Source organism: Syngnathus floridae, chromosome 2, assembly GCF_059516105.1.
Source record: "Syngnathus floridae isolate MCC-2025c chromosome 2, RoL_Sflo_1.0, whole genome shotgun sequence".
Lineage (NCBI taxonomy): Eukaryota > Metazoa > Chordata > Actinopteri > Syngnathiformes > Syngnathidae > Syngnathus > Syngnathus floridae.
In genome coordinates, this window is record NC_142414.1 from 14,977,256 (window position 1) to 14,996,350 (window position 19,095).

Consider the following 19,095-nt stretch of genomic DNA (forward strand, 5'->3'; position numbering starts at 1 on the left):
TCATTAAACACCGAAAGTACTTTGCAGAAGGCCGATTCCTGTCTAATTTCTGTAATGAACTTCATTTAGATGGTATCCTATATATTTTTTATTGTCCGTTATTGTAGCTCTTAAGCTATCAGAATCATCAAAAAAGTATTAAAATGAAATAATTTGCTATTGCTTTTAAAATGAACAACTGAAGTTCCACAAGATTGTTATTATTTCAGATGCATCTTTATCTTTTACTTTCCAGGAGCTATATTACCACATTGGTTCCGCTTTTGTTTCGAGGGGAATATTTTTGCCGAGCACCAGAAAGATGAACCAGGAAGTATCTTAAAAGGCTTGTCCCTCTCTCTGAGGATGCAAAAAATGATAACTATAACTAAGTACATGTTAAAACATCAGATGATTGAGTAGCTATGCTTCAGCTCATGCAAGTTCAAAAGACCCAGCTAAATAAAAACCTGCGTTTTTACTAGGGGAAGGTAACCAGACAAGTCCACTCCCAAGGTAAACAAAATACTTTCAATCACACTAACAATAGTTTTAACCAAAACTTCAAAACTTTGCTATTGATTGTTATTAATATAAATATATCCTTAGCATTTTCTGTTTAAAATTTTGGAAGATGAAAGAATTTAGAGTGCGTCTCGTTGAAACCAATGAGGATAGTGAAACGGAATGACGTCTTCAGCAAACGCTTGAACAAGAGCTTGAGAGAGCTACTATACTATACACACACACACACACACATTGTACATGGGGAGAAGAAAATATACTTTGAAAAACAAATTGAGTGCAACACACATTTTTCAGACAAAATTCTCTCTGGTTACATTTGACTCGATGAGACCCAGTTTCATTATTTCCCAGAATGTCGTCTGATTTTAAAAAGTTATCTTTTGTTTTCAGATAAAATGGAGGAGACGTCCAAAAGCGCTGCAGCTGACCAGTCATCTGTTGTTGCTGCTCAAGTCCCCTTCCTTGACCTGTGTAATATTTTAGAAAAAATTCAGAGATTGAAATTGCGTCCAGAAAAGTCTAAGACCCTAGGGGATTTCATCGAGTCATGGAGAACATTTCATCTTGCACTGCATAAGGATGAGCCCAAAACAACCGACTCTTTCTACCCGGCAATGCGTCTCATTGTTCCCTCATTTGAGCGAGAGCGAATGGCCTACGGCATCAAAGAAAACATGCTGGCTAAACTTTACATTGACGTATTGTGCCTCCCAAAAAACGGTCCTGAAGCCAACAAGCTATTAAACTACCGCGCTCCGAGCTCTTCTCAAGGAGAGTCTGGAGACTTTGCAGGCATGGCGTACTTTGTGCTCAAGAAACGCTGCACCAGTCAAGGACAACTCAGCATCAAAGAAGTCAATGACTTTCTGGATTCCGTCGCCATCAACAATGCGAGCAAGAAGAAAGACCTTGTGAGAAAAAGTCTGCTGCACCTCATCACGCAAAGCTCGGCGCTGGAGCAAAAATGGCTCATCAGGATGATTCTGAAGGATATGAAGCTTGGCATCAGCAAGGAAACAGTCCTCCAAGTCTTCCACCCGGATGCCGCTGAGCTCTACAATGTCAACACGGACCTGAACAAAGTGTGTCAGCAGCTCCACGACCCCGCTGTGTCATTGAGTGACGTTTCCATCGGACTTTTCTCCGCCTTCAAACCCATGTTGGCCGCCGTCGCTAACATCCGCAACGTTGAGAAGCAGATGGGAAACAGCCCTTTTTACATTGAAACCAAACTAGATGGTGAGCGAATACAACTCCACAAGGACGGCGACGTTTACAAGTACTTCAGTAGGAACGCCTTTGAATATACACAGCAGTTTGGCGCATCTCCTTCGGAGGGTTCCCTGACACCTCACATCCACAACGTATTTCAAAAGCACGTTGTCAATTGCATTCTCGATGGGGAGATGATGGCTTACAACCCGACCGCCAAGACTTTTATGCAGAAAGGCAGCAAATTTGATATCAAGAGACTGATGGACGATTCAGAGTTACAGACCTGCTTCTGCGTCTTTGACGTGCTGTTTGTCAATTCCCAGAAGCTTGGCAAGGAAACGCTGAAGAAGCGCTACGAGATCCTGCAGACGATTTTTACTCCAGTTACCGGCAGGATTCACTTGGTGCAGAAAATGGAGGCCCGAAGCACGCAGGACGTGGTGAATTCTCTCAATGACGCCATCGACCAACGCGAAGAGGGCATCATGGTGAAAGATCCGTCATCCTTCTACAAACCAGACAAGCGGGGAGAAGGCTGGCTGAAGATCAAGCCGGAATATGTGGGCGGCTTGATGGATGAGCTGGATGTTCTGATCGTTGGCGGCTATTGGGGGAAAGGGAGAAGGGGTGGTATGATGTCCCATTTTCTATGTGCCGTTGCAGAAGCGCCAAAGCCTGGCGAGAAACCCTCGGTTTTCCATACGCTCTGCCGCATCGGCTCCGGCTACACTATGAAGGAGCTGTACGACCTTGGCTTGAAGCTCGCCAAGCACTGGAAGGTTTATCGCAAAAACGACCCGCCGGCCAACATCCTGTGCGCCACTGAGAAGCCCGAGGTCTACATCGAGCCTCGCAACTCGGTCATCCTCCAGGTGAAAGCTGCCGAGATAGTCGTCAGCGACATGTATAAAACCAACTGCACGCTGCGCTTCCCGAGGATCGAGAAGATCCGCGACGACAAGGAGTGGCACCAGTGCATCACCCTCGCCGAGCTGGAGCAGTTCCGTGGCAAGGCGTCGGGGAAACTTTTTTCGCGGCACCTTGATATCACCGCCGCCGGTCAGCCACAGAGGAAAAGACCAAAGCTGCCTGCCAAACCCAAGAAGGCGGTCAGTGACCTGTATAAGCAGCAGGATCTCTCTGGGGTTACCAAGGAGACGGACATGTTCGAGGATGTAGAGTTCTGCATTCTGAACGGCATGGAGGATCACCCCAAGGCTGAGTTGGAGAAAGGCGTGGCCAGGTAAATTGCCTAGTCATGTACATCCGCCATGGATTACGGGCAAAACAATTTACATCGTGTGTTGCATCTATTTCAGGTGTGGCGGTATTGTAGTTCAGAACCCAGGGCCAGATACTTACTGCGTGATCGCCGGATTGGAGAACATGCGTGTGAAGAACCTGATTCTCTCCAACCAGCACGATGTGGTGCGGGCCTCGTGGCTGCTGGAATGTCTGGAGCAGAAGGGATTTGTTCCCTGGCAACCACGCCACATGATCCACATGTCACCCTCCACCAAGGAACACTTTGCCAGGAGCTACGACCGCTACGGCGACGGCTACTTCCAGGACACTGACGAACAGCAGCTGCGGGAGGTGTTTGAACGCACGGGAAGGATGGAAAGTTCAACAGCCGTCGACGTCTGCCAAGTCGAGGAGCGATACGGCTGGGGTGACCTTCCCACCAGTATGTTCCGACCTTTCACAGTTTACATGGACGACTACGCGGACATCAACGACCCTGCAACCGCCATTTCCGCAAGTTGTTTGGATATCAGGGCCATGGAGTTTCGCTACCACGGAGGCACAGTGGTGGACAAGTTGGAGGAAGGCGTGTCTCACGTTGTTATTGCGGCAGAAACCAGACTTGAGGATTTGAAGAGATTGAGGCGCAGCTTTCGAAAGAAGTTCAAAATCGTCAAGGACACCTGGGTGACTGACTCAATCGGAGCAGGGCATCTGATGAACGATGACAACTATTTGGTTTGACTGCATTTTACCAGGTTTGAATAAATTATTCTAAATTCCCCCCCAAAAATATTGCATATACATCTCTGCCAATGTTCTGTACTGTCCGATATTTCCCACAATGCAACTCGTCATAGCTCATCTCGCGTTGCTCATTTCGGAGCGTGCCTGTCTGCGACATTATCTTTTTTCCACTGTGATTCTTGTTATCTCCCTCCAGATTCATGTAGCTCTCGGGCATTTATATTACACGGACAAACTAAATTTGTTCTGTAAAATTGATTGTTTTGCAATGCACATAATGACTAGGTTTGGAATTGAAAGTTTTGAACAAAATAAATTACATAGATACATTAATATTGTTCTTATTATTATTCACATTTTACCCCCACATTTTTCCTTTTTTCAGCATCAACTCTCCTAGATCCCACGTATGGCGTGTTGAAACTGGTAAAGCACACCACAGCACAGACAACCTTGTGTTTGCTGTCTTCCAAAATGTCATCAACGTGTCATGGGACAAATTTTTGTTGTAACCTTCATTTCTCCAGCCTCTGGGGTGCTACCTGTGGCGCCCTGGGTATTGTTGGATGTAAAATAATATTTTGGGAGTGAGTGATGGTTTCTACTGAGTCTCGAAGGACACACGGATAAAAAAAAGAATCCAGGTAATACAACACAGCAAGTTCAGCAACATTGAAGGACGCTCGCCAGTAGGAGAGGGTAAACTGATTTTTACATTGAAATTTGCCTCAAATCTAAAGACATTGCCATTAAACACTGTTTCCAAATAAGCAGGAGACATCTGAAGTAAACCATCTGAAAGGTTCTGTTACCTGGCAGCCCTGGATGACTCAATTAGCATCATATAAAAAAGCTTCCGCTCATTTTATCAACACATATGACCACTCCAGAAAAGGAGTCTTAAGCTTTTGTTTGCTCCACAAGATAGTAAAGAGGTTGCCCGTTCTCCTGAGACAGCAGCGACATTGTAGCTCCTGCAACACTCTTGCCTTTCATCATCTGCTAGTTTGTACTGCACAAGTACCATGGATGATTTTTTTTTTTTCTGATTTTCTAGTCCCAATCCTCCGTGAAGTTGCCGTTTAACTTGAATGTCACATCAGCCAACCCAGACTGTAATGTCACTCCAGCCTTGTCCAAAACTATTTTATTTAGTTAATCTTGATGGAGAAGGCTGATGCGGTCCACTGTCCTGTGAAAATGAGTTTTATAACATTACGTGGAGCTCAAAAGAATGCCAAAGCTTATGTTTCCCATTACGCGAGTCAGTCACGCTCCCTAAAAAGTACAAATTAAAACACTGCAGTGAAAATTACGAGATTATATTGAAATAAATCAACTTGCATTACCTTTTAAACAGCATTTTTCTAAATGCTCATAGACACTTTAGAGCCGCGGTTCCCAACCTTTTTCTTTATATAAATATATAAATAAATAATAATTTATAATAAAAACCACATAAAAATAAAACTCACCATTAAGTATCTGCTCCGTAGCTTTGTGGGCTCGACTGGGGAAACATGTTACGTGACCGGGGACGAGCGTTTTGACCTGAATTAATAGATCGTCGATTAAAAAAAAAAAAAATTCTTCTGTGCGGCCCGATACTGGTCCGCGGCCCGGTGGTTGGGGACCTCTGCTTTGGAGTACAACAGATAATATTCAATGTAAGCAAGCATAAGAAGGGGCTTATTTAATTGGAATAAGTTGACATTTATGTTCTAAAAAATGTCATGATGGTGTGAACCGTTCCATGTTTAGTGATTCTCAGACAGTTGCACATCACATTTTATCAAATCGAGATAGAGTAGAAACTGACACATGAACACAAATGAAAGTTTGCAAAATGCAGTTTCATTTTCAAGGATGTCACATTAATGGCCATGTTAATGTCCACTTCCATCCTAAACAGTTTAGCATTCTAAGAGAAAAGTAACAATTGTGATTAGAATGGAGTTTTCAATTCAATACTTCTTACAGCTACAGTAGTTTGTGCTTGAGTACGCACAACACAGAAATGTTTCTCCCACACTGGACTATTTCCAGATATTGCAGAATTTAGTATGACTGTCAGGCTTTAATTAGAGATACTGAACTAGTATTTACTCCTGCAGGGCATCGTGCGTGTGTGCGTGCGCGCGCGCATGCGCGTGAGTGCGTGCGGCATATTGTTGAGCCTAAAGCCCAATTTCTGCTCTTTGAAACTAACTGAGAAGAAGCAGCTGAAAGATGGCAAATCCATTGAGACTAACGCCACTAAGGAAGTCGGTACATGGGCAGCGGGGTACCAAAACAGCCAAAAGGAAATATAGTACACAAGTCACCAATAAATGAATTACCCAAAAATAAACAAATAAAAATATTTCAAACACCTGAAAAAACGTTTACCAACATTTTTCTCTCAAAAAATGCAGCCTTGTAATTTCAATGGTTTATCATCATCATCATCGTCATCATCATCATCATCATCATCATCAATGTTTAGTGGTTGAGGGTAAAACTCTCTAACAAAATAAATCAATAAAAGCTTTCGTCAAATACTATTATTTTCTTGGCGAGCACACTCATTTTATGACTTTAAAAATTGACTGTGTAATTGCAACTTTGAAATCGCAATCTTCACATTTCAGTGGACATTCTGTCTGACGCTCTTGGACTTGACTCACCTCAAGCGGAGAAGAGGATGCTGCGACTGCGGTGCGCGGCATAACGTCAGGGCTGGAGATGGATTATCAAATATGCAAGTGTGAGGAGCGTCGTGACCGGATAAGGGGGAGAGTGGCTTTTCAAAATAAATTGATTTATATTCGTTTCACGGACCACTTCCGCATTTTATGTAAGTGGAACGTCAACTTCCGGTCCGTATGTAAATACAATGACAGGGGCAAGAATGTAAACATGGCACCTAATGGCCTGAGATACTTGCTTGCATATATAAGAAACATTCAGGTGCCAGGTCACTCGTATCTCAAGGCACAATTGTATTGGAAATTACATTAACATTAAAGTGAATGTCTTGCAGTTATGGCGTTTTGCCAATACAGTGAAATTGACTATGACTAATTACACAGGCCAAAGATGCAGGTAATATTTATGAGATAAAAATGAATAAATTAAGGTGTCAAAAATAGGTTTGAGATATGGGGCCCTCCTGCATCACTGCAATTGATAACGCAATTGATAGTCACCGTTAAATGACCTCGAACAGAGGTAGCTTTTATTTTGTAGAAATAAATCGGAAATAGCGAGCCTTATTACCGTCACCTTTTAGCGAACACGCACAGTTCCTTGGCCAATATGGCGGCGACTTGACGAAGGCAGCGGGATGAAGAGGGTGAGGGCTTGAAAAAGCAAAGAGGTCCGTGACAGGTTCCGGGCCCATCCGCCGACACCTTGCCAAGACCATGTTGGGAGAGGACAGCCGCCGCAGCGTCGCGCGACCGAGGTGTCGGTGAGCGTGCAGATAAGAGAAGACGCGCTCGCGAGGCCACGCAGGAGGAGAGGGGGAGCGGAGCGGCGTTCGGCTCGTCTCGGCGCGGGGCTAGGACAGCAGCGGCTTCCCCCCGGTCGGTCAGCCATGGAGGATGCGGCCCGGGCTTGCCAGCGTCTAATTTGCCAGCCGGCCCACGCTCACTTGGATGGGAATTAGCCGTGGAGGCCAAGGCAAGCCGGGACAAGCCAGCGGTCGACACCTGAAGGGGGAGGAACGCGAAGCGGACCCCACGTCAATGACTGTTGCGGCAGAGGAGCCGCCACGGTGGAGTCGGCAGGTTCCCAAAATATGACCAGGGGTGCTGGGACGTGTTGGCAGCAAGATGACGACGACGGCTTCCAAATCTGGCTAGAACCCCCGCGCGAGAACCAAAAGCCATTCACCGACTCCGAGAGGGCACAGAGATGGCGACTGTCCTTGGCATCCCTCTTGTTTCTCACCATCCTCCTCTCTGATCACCTGTGGTTCTGCGCCGAGGCCAAACTGGCCAGGACCCGGGACAAGTTCCGATCGTCCCGCCTCCTCTCTCCCCAGACCCATTCAGCACACAGCAGCCTCCGAGAAAACCCTCTCGCTATTTTTGTAGGAAACTCGAGCAAAGATTTGTGGCGGCTGGAAACTTGCCACGCGGACACTTTGTCCAACACCTGCTTGACTTTCGCCGACGCCGACCAATTGTGCAGGGGCCTCTTCAGTCAAGAGGGCACGTCGGTTGTAAATATGAGCGATTTGTACCTCTCCTTTTGTAACTCCTACTCGCTGCTGGATTTGCTCAGCGGCTCGATGAGTCCGGACAATTTGAACTGCAGCCTAGAAGTGTTTGACGACGGCGACACGACCCGATGCAGCTTATGTGTGCAGGCGTACCAGCGCTACGACCAGCACGCCCAGGAGAAGTACGAAGACTTTGAGCTCCTCAGTTGGAAATACGACCCGTCTGAGTATTCAGTACGGACGTGCATGGAGCAGTGCAAGGTAGGCCGGTGCGGGGGGGAGGGGTTGGGGTGGGGGGGTGGGGGTGGCTTTCTGGTTTTTGGCTGATGGCGAGGGTGATGCGGTGGCCATCTGTTGATTTGGACCCGGATAGATGCCAGCTTTGTGGTCCTCCCCCTCCTCCCGTCCCCATGGCGACGGATGACAGATTCAAGGAGATGGACTGGCCTCATGTTCATTCATGTAGTTGTCTGGCAGTCCCATGCTAATGTGCACACGGAGGCCCTACTACAGGACACCTCCAATCCGTGTATCATTTGTCCTTTTCACTTTTTCTTTTTTACATTGCCAGTTGAAAAATCATCAAACACACACATTTGCTATGCTGTTTACCCTCACCAGGGTCACGGGCAAGCTGGAGCTGACTTTGGCCAAGAGGCGAGGTCCACCTTGGACTGGTCGCCAGCAAATTGATGGGCCTGTACAATGCTTTGAGATACAAGTGGCATGAACTATGAATTGTTCTTCAGGACGTTTTTTGCTTTGACTTGTAAGTGCAAACTTATCAAGAGCCGCATGGCGGTAGCAACTGCGACTCACTTCGCAATAAAGTAGTACTTTGGCAGATAGCAAGCGATTCTTCAAAGAATTGATTTCAAACTGTGAAAGTTGATGACAAACTAAACACGCTAACCATTTCCACACTGATAACCGTGTAAGCAATTGATATTCGAACACAAAGAGTGGCGCTGCACGTATCACATGACTTTGATATTCAATTGGTTGTGAATTGGTCGTGAATGTGATTACGTGACCTGGAGGTAACTGATGTTTGCCAACGTTAGCCGCCACAATCAGTCAAGAAAGTCAGACAACCTTGTTCCCCTTTTTGAATGATCAACCAGTCGCCAGGTGTTCTGCGCCACTCCACGTGGAGAATGAGTCGTTGAAGTCAAGAGGCGGTTTGGCGGCCTAATGTGGCGTGAGGCTCTTGTTTGCTCATTCTAGCCAGACACACTAAAAAGCCTCTCAACTAGCTTGATGTAATCGCTAGCCACAGTTTAAAAAAGGTTTGAGGGGGTCCAACGTAACACATATCTACTGCCCAAAATAGGGGTGCAGGAAAAGTTAATGTCTGGACCAAATTGTACCTCTGAGGTTAACGTGATTCACTTGCCACGTAACCCATACTGATTATTGTAGGTGTGTTCCCATTCTAAATATATTTTGTCAGCAGGAGTGAAGAGCTGAATAACAGAGGAGCTGTCGGTTTTCGTGAATGGCGATGCCAGTCTCCATTCACAGAAGCCCCAGCCAATCCCAGATGGGCTCTATTCACCCAAACACCGACAGGGAAGCTGCACGTACATGTCACAAACCCCACCAAGCCATCTGCTCGCCTCTAAAAACCAAACCCAAACACATTTGGTTGCCAACGCGGCCTTCATTTTGAATAATGCGACTGTACAGTATTTGTGCAGATGCTTTTTTGAGCCAACCGTTGACAGAACCTGGAAGTATGTGGCATGTCATCATCTCATCACACATTTGCGTTTATTCGTGCAGTACAAAACGGCACAATGCAGGTTTTCCTTCAATACGATTTTCAATCTCACAAATCAATAAATGCGAGTACTGAAGCGTTTGACTATCCCTGAGCTCCTTCAAGGCGTCTTTCCTTCAAGATGTCTAAGGGCAGGTGAACACTGCGCAATGCTTCTGAATCCGACTTTAACGGCACCGCCGTGTGAGTCCGTACCACGTTTTGTGCTATGTACCATTTCACTTTTTAAATCCATAAAATGGAGTGTTAGACTGTCCGTCTTGAAACATTATTATTATTATTATTATTATTATTATTATCATTATTATTTTGTTTTCAAATGTATCCATCCATCCACAAAATTATATTGTAGTATTATTATTATTGTGACCCTTGTGAGGAGGATGATGAATGAATGAATGACTGAATGGAAATTGCGAAGCCAATAGAAATGAGTTCATCAATATGCGTCATACAAGACTTATTTAACTTGAGTGCGTATTTAGGAAAGTACTGAATATAACTGTATGATACGTCAGTGTTTATCATTACAGTAGCAGTGTTTGATGTGTTGGTAGATGCAAAAATGACATGCATTCTTCTAAATGTGTGCATTTCATACTCTTAAGTTGTTGTTGTTTAATTTTGAACAGTTCTTCTGTGTTCATTTAATTGTTAGCAATAATTCATTTTTGGGGTTGCTCAGTGGAAAAAACAAAACATTTGACCATCAATCCAATCTACCGTTTGCTGTTGTGCTGAGTAAGATTTAATGACTTGACTTTTCGCTCGTTTGAACAAAGGAATGCCCTAACTTGCTTTTTTGTGGACGTGACTTGACTTGCTTGACTTATTTTTGCTACAGTAACTTAAATTGAAGTTTGCTTGAAACTAGCATGACAGGAACTAAATCGTTTTAAGTAAATGTTGATGCTTCTGGTGTGTGGTGGTGGTGGCTTCTGTGTGTGATCTTAACCTGGAACAGACTAAGAGTGCAGCATTAATAGGCAAACTACCAAATTACAGATAAGATTCATGCAGACCGTTCAGATTATTGCGGAAGAGGCTTTTGTATGGTCAGTCACTAGAGACATATTCAATATACATTTCTTCTTTTTTACAATTTTATGACTTGGACTTTTTGCACCACCATAATGGTCTAAGAAAACAAAAAGTGATTGTAGGCGTTAACATTAAATTTGAGTGGTTTCATAAACAATTCAGGGATTATAGCCAATCAAAATGAAATACCTCCACTTTCAGGGGCAACGAATATTTGTACAATTAATTTTAACCGTACTATGGAAACCAAATTTTATTTCGGTAATGTATGTATAATTGATTAAATGTTTTTTTTCCCCCCCATATAAAGCTGATGTTAAGAAAATATTAGGAGTCATTTTCATTTCAGGTCCACCAGCTTCATAAGAACTATTCAAACTGAAAGCTATTAAATAAAAATTAACCAGCAAATTCATAAGGGACATCCACAGTTCAAATAACAGTTAATATACTGTATTTTAATACATTCTCCAAAGTTACGTATTTGCTTCATCTGAACTTAAATCAAGCAGAACCAAATAAGTTCACGAGTTTCCTTAATCCTTCAATTTATTTTTGGTGTAGTGTCTGAAACAAAAACACAATCTATAAATAGAATTAAGTGCCAACCAAATAGTCATATAACATGTTGAATTCACCTTTAAACATTTTTTTGCATGTTGATAACTGGTGCTGATGCAGGAGGATAAGGGTTTAGGTTTTGTGGGAATCAATCGGAGGCTAGCTCATAAATACCACCATCAATCTGTTAGGGTCTTTTATTCACGGTCAAAATTCACAAGAGGGATAAATAGCTTTTATGGTCACCGACCGGTATGTAGTGGTCATTTATACACTCAGTAATGAGTGAGTCCGTTTTTTTTTTTTTTTTTTTTTTTAAGGGACATCAGACTTGAACATTATGAGCTCCGGCACTGCAACTGAAGCCTGATGTCACTCTATCTGCAGTAAGATGATTTACTGTTTAAATTAAATGACCCCTTTCCTAATGTGTTGTGTGAACTTCCCCCGTTATATTTTTTTTAACAATCATCTCTTATGTGTGCGTTGATGGTCCAGTGCTTGCACGTCACTGCGCCGCCTAAATTTGTAGAGACACCCACAAAGCTTGACTTATGACTCAAACCGTGGTGACCATGAGACTACTCCGGAAGAAAAAGAGACATGAGCAATACAGTGACACAGGAAAAAAAAAAAAAAAAAACAAGTGCAACACTAACCAAAAATTACAAGCAAGGCACCAAGTGTCAAAAAATAAACAAAAGCTATCCAGAACTGCATCTCTACCAATCTCCATTAAATGTGAGTCACAGCTGAGGTTTCATCAGCGCTCAGTGGGTCACTTCTAGTAAACAGCTTCGGGTTTCTGGAAATTCTTGGAAGCTTGTCAATAAAATTGAGGCGCCATTAATTAGGCCACTTCCTGTGGAATAGCACTGTATGTGTGTTTCGGGATGATTATGGACTATCCAACAACACGGGCATATATTTTCACAAGACGTACAAAATGGAGACGGTGAGAGGTTAAAATTATGATTTAGACTGGCTTTTGTTGATTGGTTTAGTTAAACGGTTTGAAAAGGGAAAAACATACATTATGTTGTGGTTGTGAAACTTGGTTGTTGAGCCACATATTTTCAACAACATACATTGGGACAAAGTGCAGTACAGTAATCCTCTAGATTTGGAAAATGTAGCTTTAGCGGGAAAAAGTCTTTAATTTGGGGGTATTTGCACATTTGGGCTTTTGTGTACATTTCTTTACTTTAAAAACCTGAATACTCCCAACAATTGAATACATGAAAACGTAGTCAATGCTATAGCCAGACATGGTCAACTTCATCAAGGTTTCTTCAGCGTGGGTCACTTCAGCATCCAAGGAGGATTTTGCTCTGGTCTGAAGATATTGTCCAAGAAAGTTTGCATCATTTTTCGCTTCTTGCTTTTAAAGCCACTGATGCTCAAAGATTGGGAATGCGGCTCTATAAGAGAGCATGCCTCGGCTGTCATTTTCAGCCCAAGCAGAACAAGCCCCTTTCTTCATTCTCTTCGTTACACTGACAGTTTGATGTGTCAGTGCAGACATCAAAGTTTGGATGTGCGGAAGTATTGCAAATACATTTCTAACTAACATGGAAGCGTTGGTATGTGGGTGGTTCTCAGAAAGTGTGGTCCAGGAATGGCCACGACGGCTAATTTCACCACTCAAAATACATTCACACACAAAATACAGCACAAATCAAGTGGGACCCCGCTTTCTGTGAACCACCCATGTCCGAAATGTTCATAAAGGAGCATCTGTGCTTGAATACTGTCCGAACCGGTTCAACGTCTTGATATATAGCTGGCGGCCCACCAAGCTACAAGGTGACAGAGGATTTCTGAGTGCCGGGTCCCCATTCACAATGATCACACATTAGGCTGATCAAATCAGACTGCAGGCCTGCTTCCTGACTAACTCAATTTGCTTCCCTTTTCACGCTGCGCGCACAGATGCACACGCACGCTTGCACCGTTGCACTTGTGCACATAAGCAGAAAACCAGCAGTGAGTGGGGCAGCACCTATCGAGGTCCCTTGGAAAGAAGAGACTGACGTTACCTTGGAAACTGCTGGCATACATTTTCAGGAGGACCCACATTTTCTGTCTGACTAGCATTGTTTTGGTTCTATTTCGGTAGCCATGGCATCCCTAGACTTATCTTACATCTCACCATCAGGAATTATGCTGCTACTGTATCTTCAGAGGCATGTTTAGGCGTAGTCCAAACTCTGTCATGATCCATTTTCTCTCTTTTGCAATTCAATGCTGCTACTAAAGCCAAGCAGCATGGATGTTAGGGGCAAATGATTTTAAGGTTTGCTTCCATTTGTCTTCCGCGTTCTGCAGAGTGAGTAAATCCCTATAGAAGTTGTCCTCAAACCTTTTACACAAAGTAGGGTCTGATCGATATTATTTTTATTTTTCAGGTTAATGTCAATGCCGATTTTTGGCAGAAATAAAATACTGATTACCAATTAAGCAAAGTAAAAAAACATAATAAAGCTTAATGTATTTTTTGCCCTCTAAATACATGCAGCTTGACATTTTTTTTTTTCTTCCATAGATTTTTTTTTTTTTCTGGAAAAATTAAACTCTTTTCTCTTACCTTGCTTTGAGGGCCTAGTCATATTTCACTTTATTTTGAAGGTTTCCCGACCCACTCAGCTGAGCTTTTAGGAGCAACCAGTATTTAATTTTTTTTTTTTTCTTATTCATTTCTATGCATTCATTTTTTTTTCTATTCTTTTATTTTATATATATATATTTTACAGTGTTCCTTTTCAGGTTATACCTTTGTTATTTTTAAGTTGAGTTTTGACAAGTGAATAAGTGCTAAATGTTGATACTATTAATTTAATAATTGTGATTTCTCAATATCAATCCAAACAATTGTGATGATTATTTTCTCCCTATAATGGCTCAGCTCTAATTCTGTAAAGTGATTGGAATGAGTTTCGCTGTGGGACAAGACTGAAGTCCCGTCAAACACATTTAGGGAGCACAGAGATGGTGAGCTAGATCTCTCAGTTTCCAACATCATTAATGGGCATAGCATACTCCCAAATTCTTGCAGAAAGTCTCCCAAGAAGATTGCAAACGGTTGGACTGCAAAAAGGGGATTTTCTTTTTTTTTTTTGTCAGCCAAAGATTGTATCATAGACCAACGTGTTATTCCCCCCCTCTAATCATAAATTCTTCTTTGTCCCTGACAGTCGGCGTACAAGCCCTGGCTGTGTGCTCAGTACTTCCCCACCGCACAGCTGTCGTGTCAAAGAAAGGTATCGTGCCACCAGTACTGCCTGGAGGTCCAACAGAGCTGTCCGTACATCCTGCCGGACAACGACGACTTGATCCATGGCGGCAGCCCCAGCTTCATCTGCACGGGTTATTGTCCACTTTGTCTGTCTATTGCCGTCTTTCACTGAGCCAAAGCACCCGATTTACATTAGCAAAATTTCACAAATGGTATTTCTACTGAAATCATGTTGAGCTCATCTCAATTTACTCACAAGTAGCCCTAGTATGACGACTGTGACATTTTGGGCAGACATTTTGCTCCTCCACACAGTGTTCTTGTCCGGCAACAAGAGCAGACAGGCGAGTGGAAAATTTTTCTTTAAATTGGTCGATTGGAAGATGCTAAAATTCAATTGAAAGCTTTAAACATCAATTTCAGAAAATCGGTCTGACCCCTTCTCTCCGATTGAGCTCAATAATCCTCTGTCCGGTTTAAAGGATTATTGAAAAGATGTGTTTTGATTTTGTCTGCCATTTCAGGACTCTTCACAGAGCATCCATCAGAGAGCAAGGAGGATTGCTGCGACGTCCGATGGGACTCCAACACGGACGGCCCCTCGGGCGAGACGCTAAAAAGAACTGGCTCCGCCTGCCGGCGCAAGGGAGCCTCGGTCACCTCCGCCGCCACCCCGAGACTGTACAGCGGGCGGCTGAAGATCTGCCTGCTGGCGCTCGTCCTCCTGCACACTGTCATCATCATATCGGCCTCCCATAACTCCACGTTGGCGAGCCCCGTTGTCACCTTCTCACCGGAGAAGAGCACATCCAACGAGGATTGAACATCGGGATTGGTCCAGGCTTAAGGTTTGTCGCTTTTGCAAATGCGTCTGGGATTGCCTCTGGAAAAAGAAAAAAAACACCCAGCACAGGATGCGAGGAGGGCTTGGAGTGGACTGCACCGCCCTTTTAAAGAAGTGACCTCTTGCCACTTAAAACCTGCTCATTGTTTCTATTCCAGCCATATGTTCAGGAGCATCTCGTGCCTCCACCTCTCCTTTCTTTAAGTTTCGTTATGTTTTCCCCGGTTTCTGTGTCTGGATTGCACGTCCGAATGGTTAGCGACGAGCTGGTCGCCCTTGCTTGTCGTCTGAATTTTTGATCCTTCTTTTGACTCCTCCACACTATTTCCCGTCCTTCCTCTTCCTTACAACCTTGTAGTAAGTCACCCATCACTCATTTTGGTCTTTCAAAATTCAGCTCCTAGAGATTTTGTTAATGCTCCCCCTCCCTCCCTCTGATGCTACATGCCTCAACAGTTTAGGCCTCAAGTGCACTGAGACTCAAAGTAACGGCGCCAAGCAGTGCGCGCCAGGTGGTGTTAAATTTACCTCATGATGGCGGCAGTGGTGGCACTAAATTGACAGTTGGCTCATGGACGTTGTTGTCTCTGACGCTGTAGGAATAAAACAAGTTGGGGGGGGTGCGAGTGGGAAAATGAAAACAGGAAAGTTATTGAAACCAAAACCACAGGGGGCCTCATTTATCAACTTCTGCGTGCACAAAGTTAACCTATTTCTATAACACACACAAAACCAACTCGTATTCTTGTGTAGGTTTCGAATTTTGGAATCAATTAAATGTACTCATCTCATTCTACTTCAAACCACGACTGCGCACGGTGTTCTTTTTCCACCTTTGTAGTTTCACCTTAAGAGTAATCACAAAATATACTATGTCACAGCCCAGATTATTTCCTTCAACATAAATGCAATCTGAATGCGTTTAGCCACAAAACCGCGACAATTTCTAGTCATCTCAATGTGTTTAGTATATTCGACATTTTTTGTACCATTTCTTAAAAACACTCTAAAACACAAATTACAATGTTATATTTTAACAAATCCAAAAATACAGCTGTGCCTCATAATGCAAGTGACAATTTTTTTCCAGATATAAGCTATCGTTCGCTCGCTTTTTGTCTTTGACTTGCCAACAAAAATGTTTTCGATATTATGTAAACCATAGATGATAAACGTAAAATAAATATAGAATTATACATTTTCTACATTTAAAACAATCATTTCACTTCACCTTCAAGTCTATCTTAATGCTAATGCATAATAAGAAATGCCATAGAATGGCTGCCCAATACCATCTTTATGGTAATTGGTTAACGATTTAAGGAATGGCTATTTGAACACAAACGGTGTCACAACACATGTAGCCAGACAATATTACAATATTCACTGGCATGCATTTGGTATTATCTGTGAAACACGAATAGTAACATAGTAGAGTCACAGTAAGTGGAGTGAGATTCTGTCTGCATGATTATTATACTGCCAGCTGGTGGCCACACACCAGAAGGAACTGCAAAGAACTAAGAGTGATGCTCAAATTGTTTATTCTTTACATTCTATTTTATTAGGTTATCACAACAGTATATGTTTTATAAAGTAAAAATTCGTAGAGCCCAAGTTTCCTTATTAAAAAACATGACAAATTTTTGGTGTTATTTTTTTGGGGGGGAGGGGACTGAAACAGATTCTGGCATTAAAGGTATGGTCGTTTAATGGATTGAGCTCATATTTTAAAGCAGCACTACTAAATTTAGTTGACAAAAATATGTAAGATTCAGAAAATCAAACAATAGCATCTTCTTGCTAACGCTATTGATGTTTTTATTTAACTTGATACGTAGAAGACATACGTTACCTCCAGACACTTTTTGTTCTTCGACACGCAGGTTGATAATTGAAACCCCGCATCTTGAGTGCCTCTATGCTGTTACACCCCAAGTCAGGCCAGCACTGGCAATGGGGCAATATTATATTCATTTAAAAATGAATCAAAGAAAGTTGTGTGTATTGCAACATTCATGCCACCCTTAATAACCTGATGACCCAGACAAGCAAAGGGCTCCATTCGCATTGGCATGTGAGGAAAGTGAGGAGAATTCAAGGGCTGATCCATCCCACTCGTGTGTGAATTATTTTGACTTGTGGCCATCTGCTGTGTAAAGTTCACAATGGTAACTGAGTTCAAAGTTATGAGATCATCAGTTAGCATCCTATAAAGTGAGAAGTGCAGCCTGATTAGGCTGGTAAAGGACTGATCCAACCACAATGTGCCAATCCCAACAATGGTTGTGGTGGTAAACGAATCTTCTTCTTTTCCTTTTGGTAAACGAATGGTGACACTGAAACGAATAGAGCAAATTTAAAAAGTAAAGTTAGAGCCGGGTAATTTGAAATTTCTGAGAAAGAACAACCTAATCTGGTCTGTCTGAAAAGAAAAAGGCACACGGCCTAACTGTCCTATCCCAGTCCTGTAACTACAGCGCCATCTGCTGGATCTGGTTGGTCATCACCACACTTGGCCCGCAATCCAAATGGGCCTTTAACTGTTTATTACATTTGCACCTTACTTTGGATAGATGTCCACCAAAAGTCTCTCTCTCTCTCTCTCTCTCTCTCTCTCTCTCTCTCTCTCTCTCTCTCTCTCTCTCTCTCTCTCTCTCTCTCTCTCTCTCTCTCTCTCTCTCTCTCTCTTTCTCTCCCTTTCTCAAAGAAATTCCATTTAAAATCATCTTGCTATTTCTCTTGTTGCCATATTGTTTCCTTCCTGTTGATTTTTTTAGATGCAACCACGAACCGTCCGACCCCAGCCCGGCTTCGGTCCTCATTAAATGTCCATCTGTGCCTGTTGATTTTCAAAGCCATTCATAGACTTTTACTTCCCGACCTTCGGACTACCACCCGTGTCTGACCCTCCTTGCCCATCTCTAAGAACATTCCCCGGAAGACAGCAGCGGATGTATTCGTTCCTCTGATTTCTAAACAGTTCATGTTGCGTGCATCTATGCAGAAGATGCTTTCTGTTGTAAATATGTCGCTGCAAAATGGCTTCCCATTGCCCTCTGCAGACTTACATCCTGCCCTTCTCGAACCCTCTGTTTGAATCTCACTGTGATTTCTGTTAGCCTCCTCAGTTTTTGTCTGCTTTTGGAGATTGTTATTGCCGCATTTTTCTGTTGTCTACTGCAGTGGTGTGACTTGATGAGTAGGACTAAGTTGGATGTTTAAAAAGAAGTGATGAAGAGGTCGTGAAAAAAAACGTTCAAAAAACAACACTTGAATTATGAAAAGGGTTCCAATACAAAAAAATGATAATGTTATCATATTGTCATACTAGAGATGCTTTAGTTTGCTATTTTCCTTTCTTTTCTACGAAAGACTTGATGAAATGAAATAATTTATAAAAAATTCGTCCCTAGAGTCATGATCTTTTGGGGATGTGAGAAAAAAATGTATTTATTAACATTTTGTTCGAAATAAAATAAAAATTATGTTACACATTATTTTTATCTTTTATTTTTTGTGAGTAGTTGCTGTGATGAAAGAAGAAAAGGTGATACTCTAGGATCAGATATTTAGATATAGATCTAGAGAGCGAGAGAAAGAGAGAAACACGCCCTCACCCAGACATCAAATAGCATCTTTGGTAATTGTTAACATTACCCATTTCAAGCAGCAGATGGCGCCCTAGGAAAGGCCTTCATTAAACTGTT

The 19,095-nt window shown here is 42.8% G+C and overlaps 2 protein-coding genes across 6 annotated transcripts; both read left to right on the top strand.

The window, feature by feature from the left end:
* Positions 1–263: 263 nt before the first annotated feature.
* On the top strand, positions 264–4,505 carry lig4 (ligase IV, DNA, ATP-dependent). Of its 4 annotated transcripts, XR_015857035.1 has the most exons (5): positions 265–495; positions 898–2,965; positions 3,042–3,725; positions 4,100–4,140; positions 4,242–4,505. XR_015857035.1 is itself a non-coding variant. In XM_088368371.1 (4 exons), exons 2-4 carry the CDS (start codon positions 903–905, stop codon positions 3,709–3,711), a joined length of 2,658 nt encoding a protein of 885 aa, XP_088224497.1. In that variant the 5' UTR covers positions 264–495; positions 898–902; the 3' UTR covers positions 3,712–4,047. The 4 variants fall into 4 exon arrangements, 3 of the variants coding, with proteins under 3 accessions (XP_088224497.1, XP_088224496.1, XP_088224495.1); XM_088368371.1 differs by lacking the exons at positions 4,100–4,140; positions 4,242–4,505 and having other exon boundaries at positions 264–495; positions 898–2,594; positions 2,670–2,965; positions 3,042–4,047; XM_088368370.1 differs by having other exon boundaries at positions 4,100–4,505.
* Positions 4,506–6,969: 2,464 nt separating this feature from the next.
* nalf1a (NALCN channel auxiliary factor 1a) lies at positions 6,970–18,885 on the top strand. Of its 2 annotated transcripts, XM_088368373.1 has the most exons (4): positions 6,970–8,182; positions 14,501–14,672; positions 15,066–15,389; positions 18,166–18,885. In XM_088368373.1, the coding sequence occupies exons 1-3, from the start codon at positions 7,496–7,498 to the stop codon at positions 15,362–15,364; spliced, it is 1,158 nt and encodes a 385-aa protein (XP_088224499.1). In that variant the 5' UTR covers positions 6,970–7,495; the 3' UTR covers positions 15,365–15,389; positions 18,166–18,885. The 2 variants fall into 2 exon arrangements, with proteins under 2 accessions (XP_088224499.1, XP_088224498.1); XM_088368372.1 differs by lacking the exon at positions 18,166–18,885 and having other exon boundaries at positions 15,066–18,053.
* Positions 18,886–19,095: the final 210 nt, after the last annotated feature.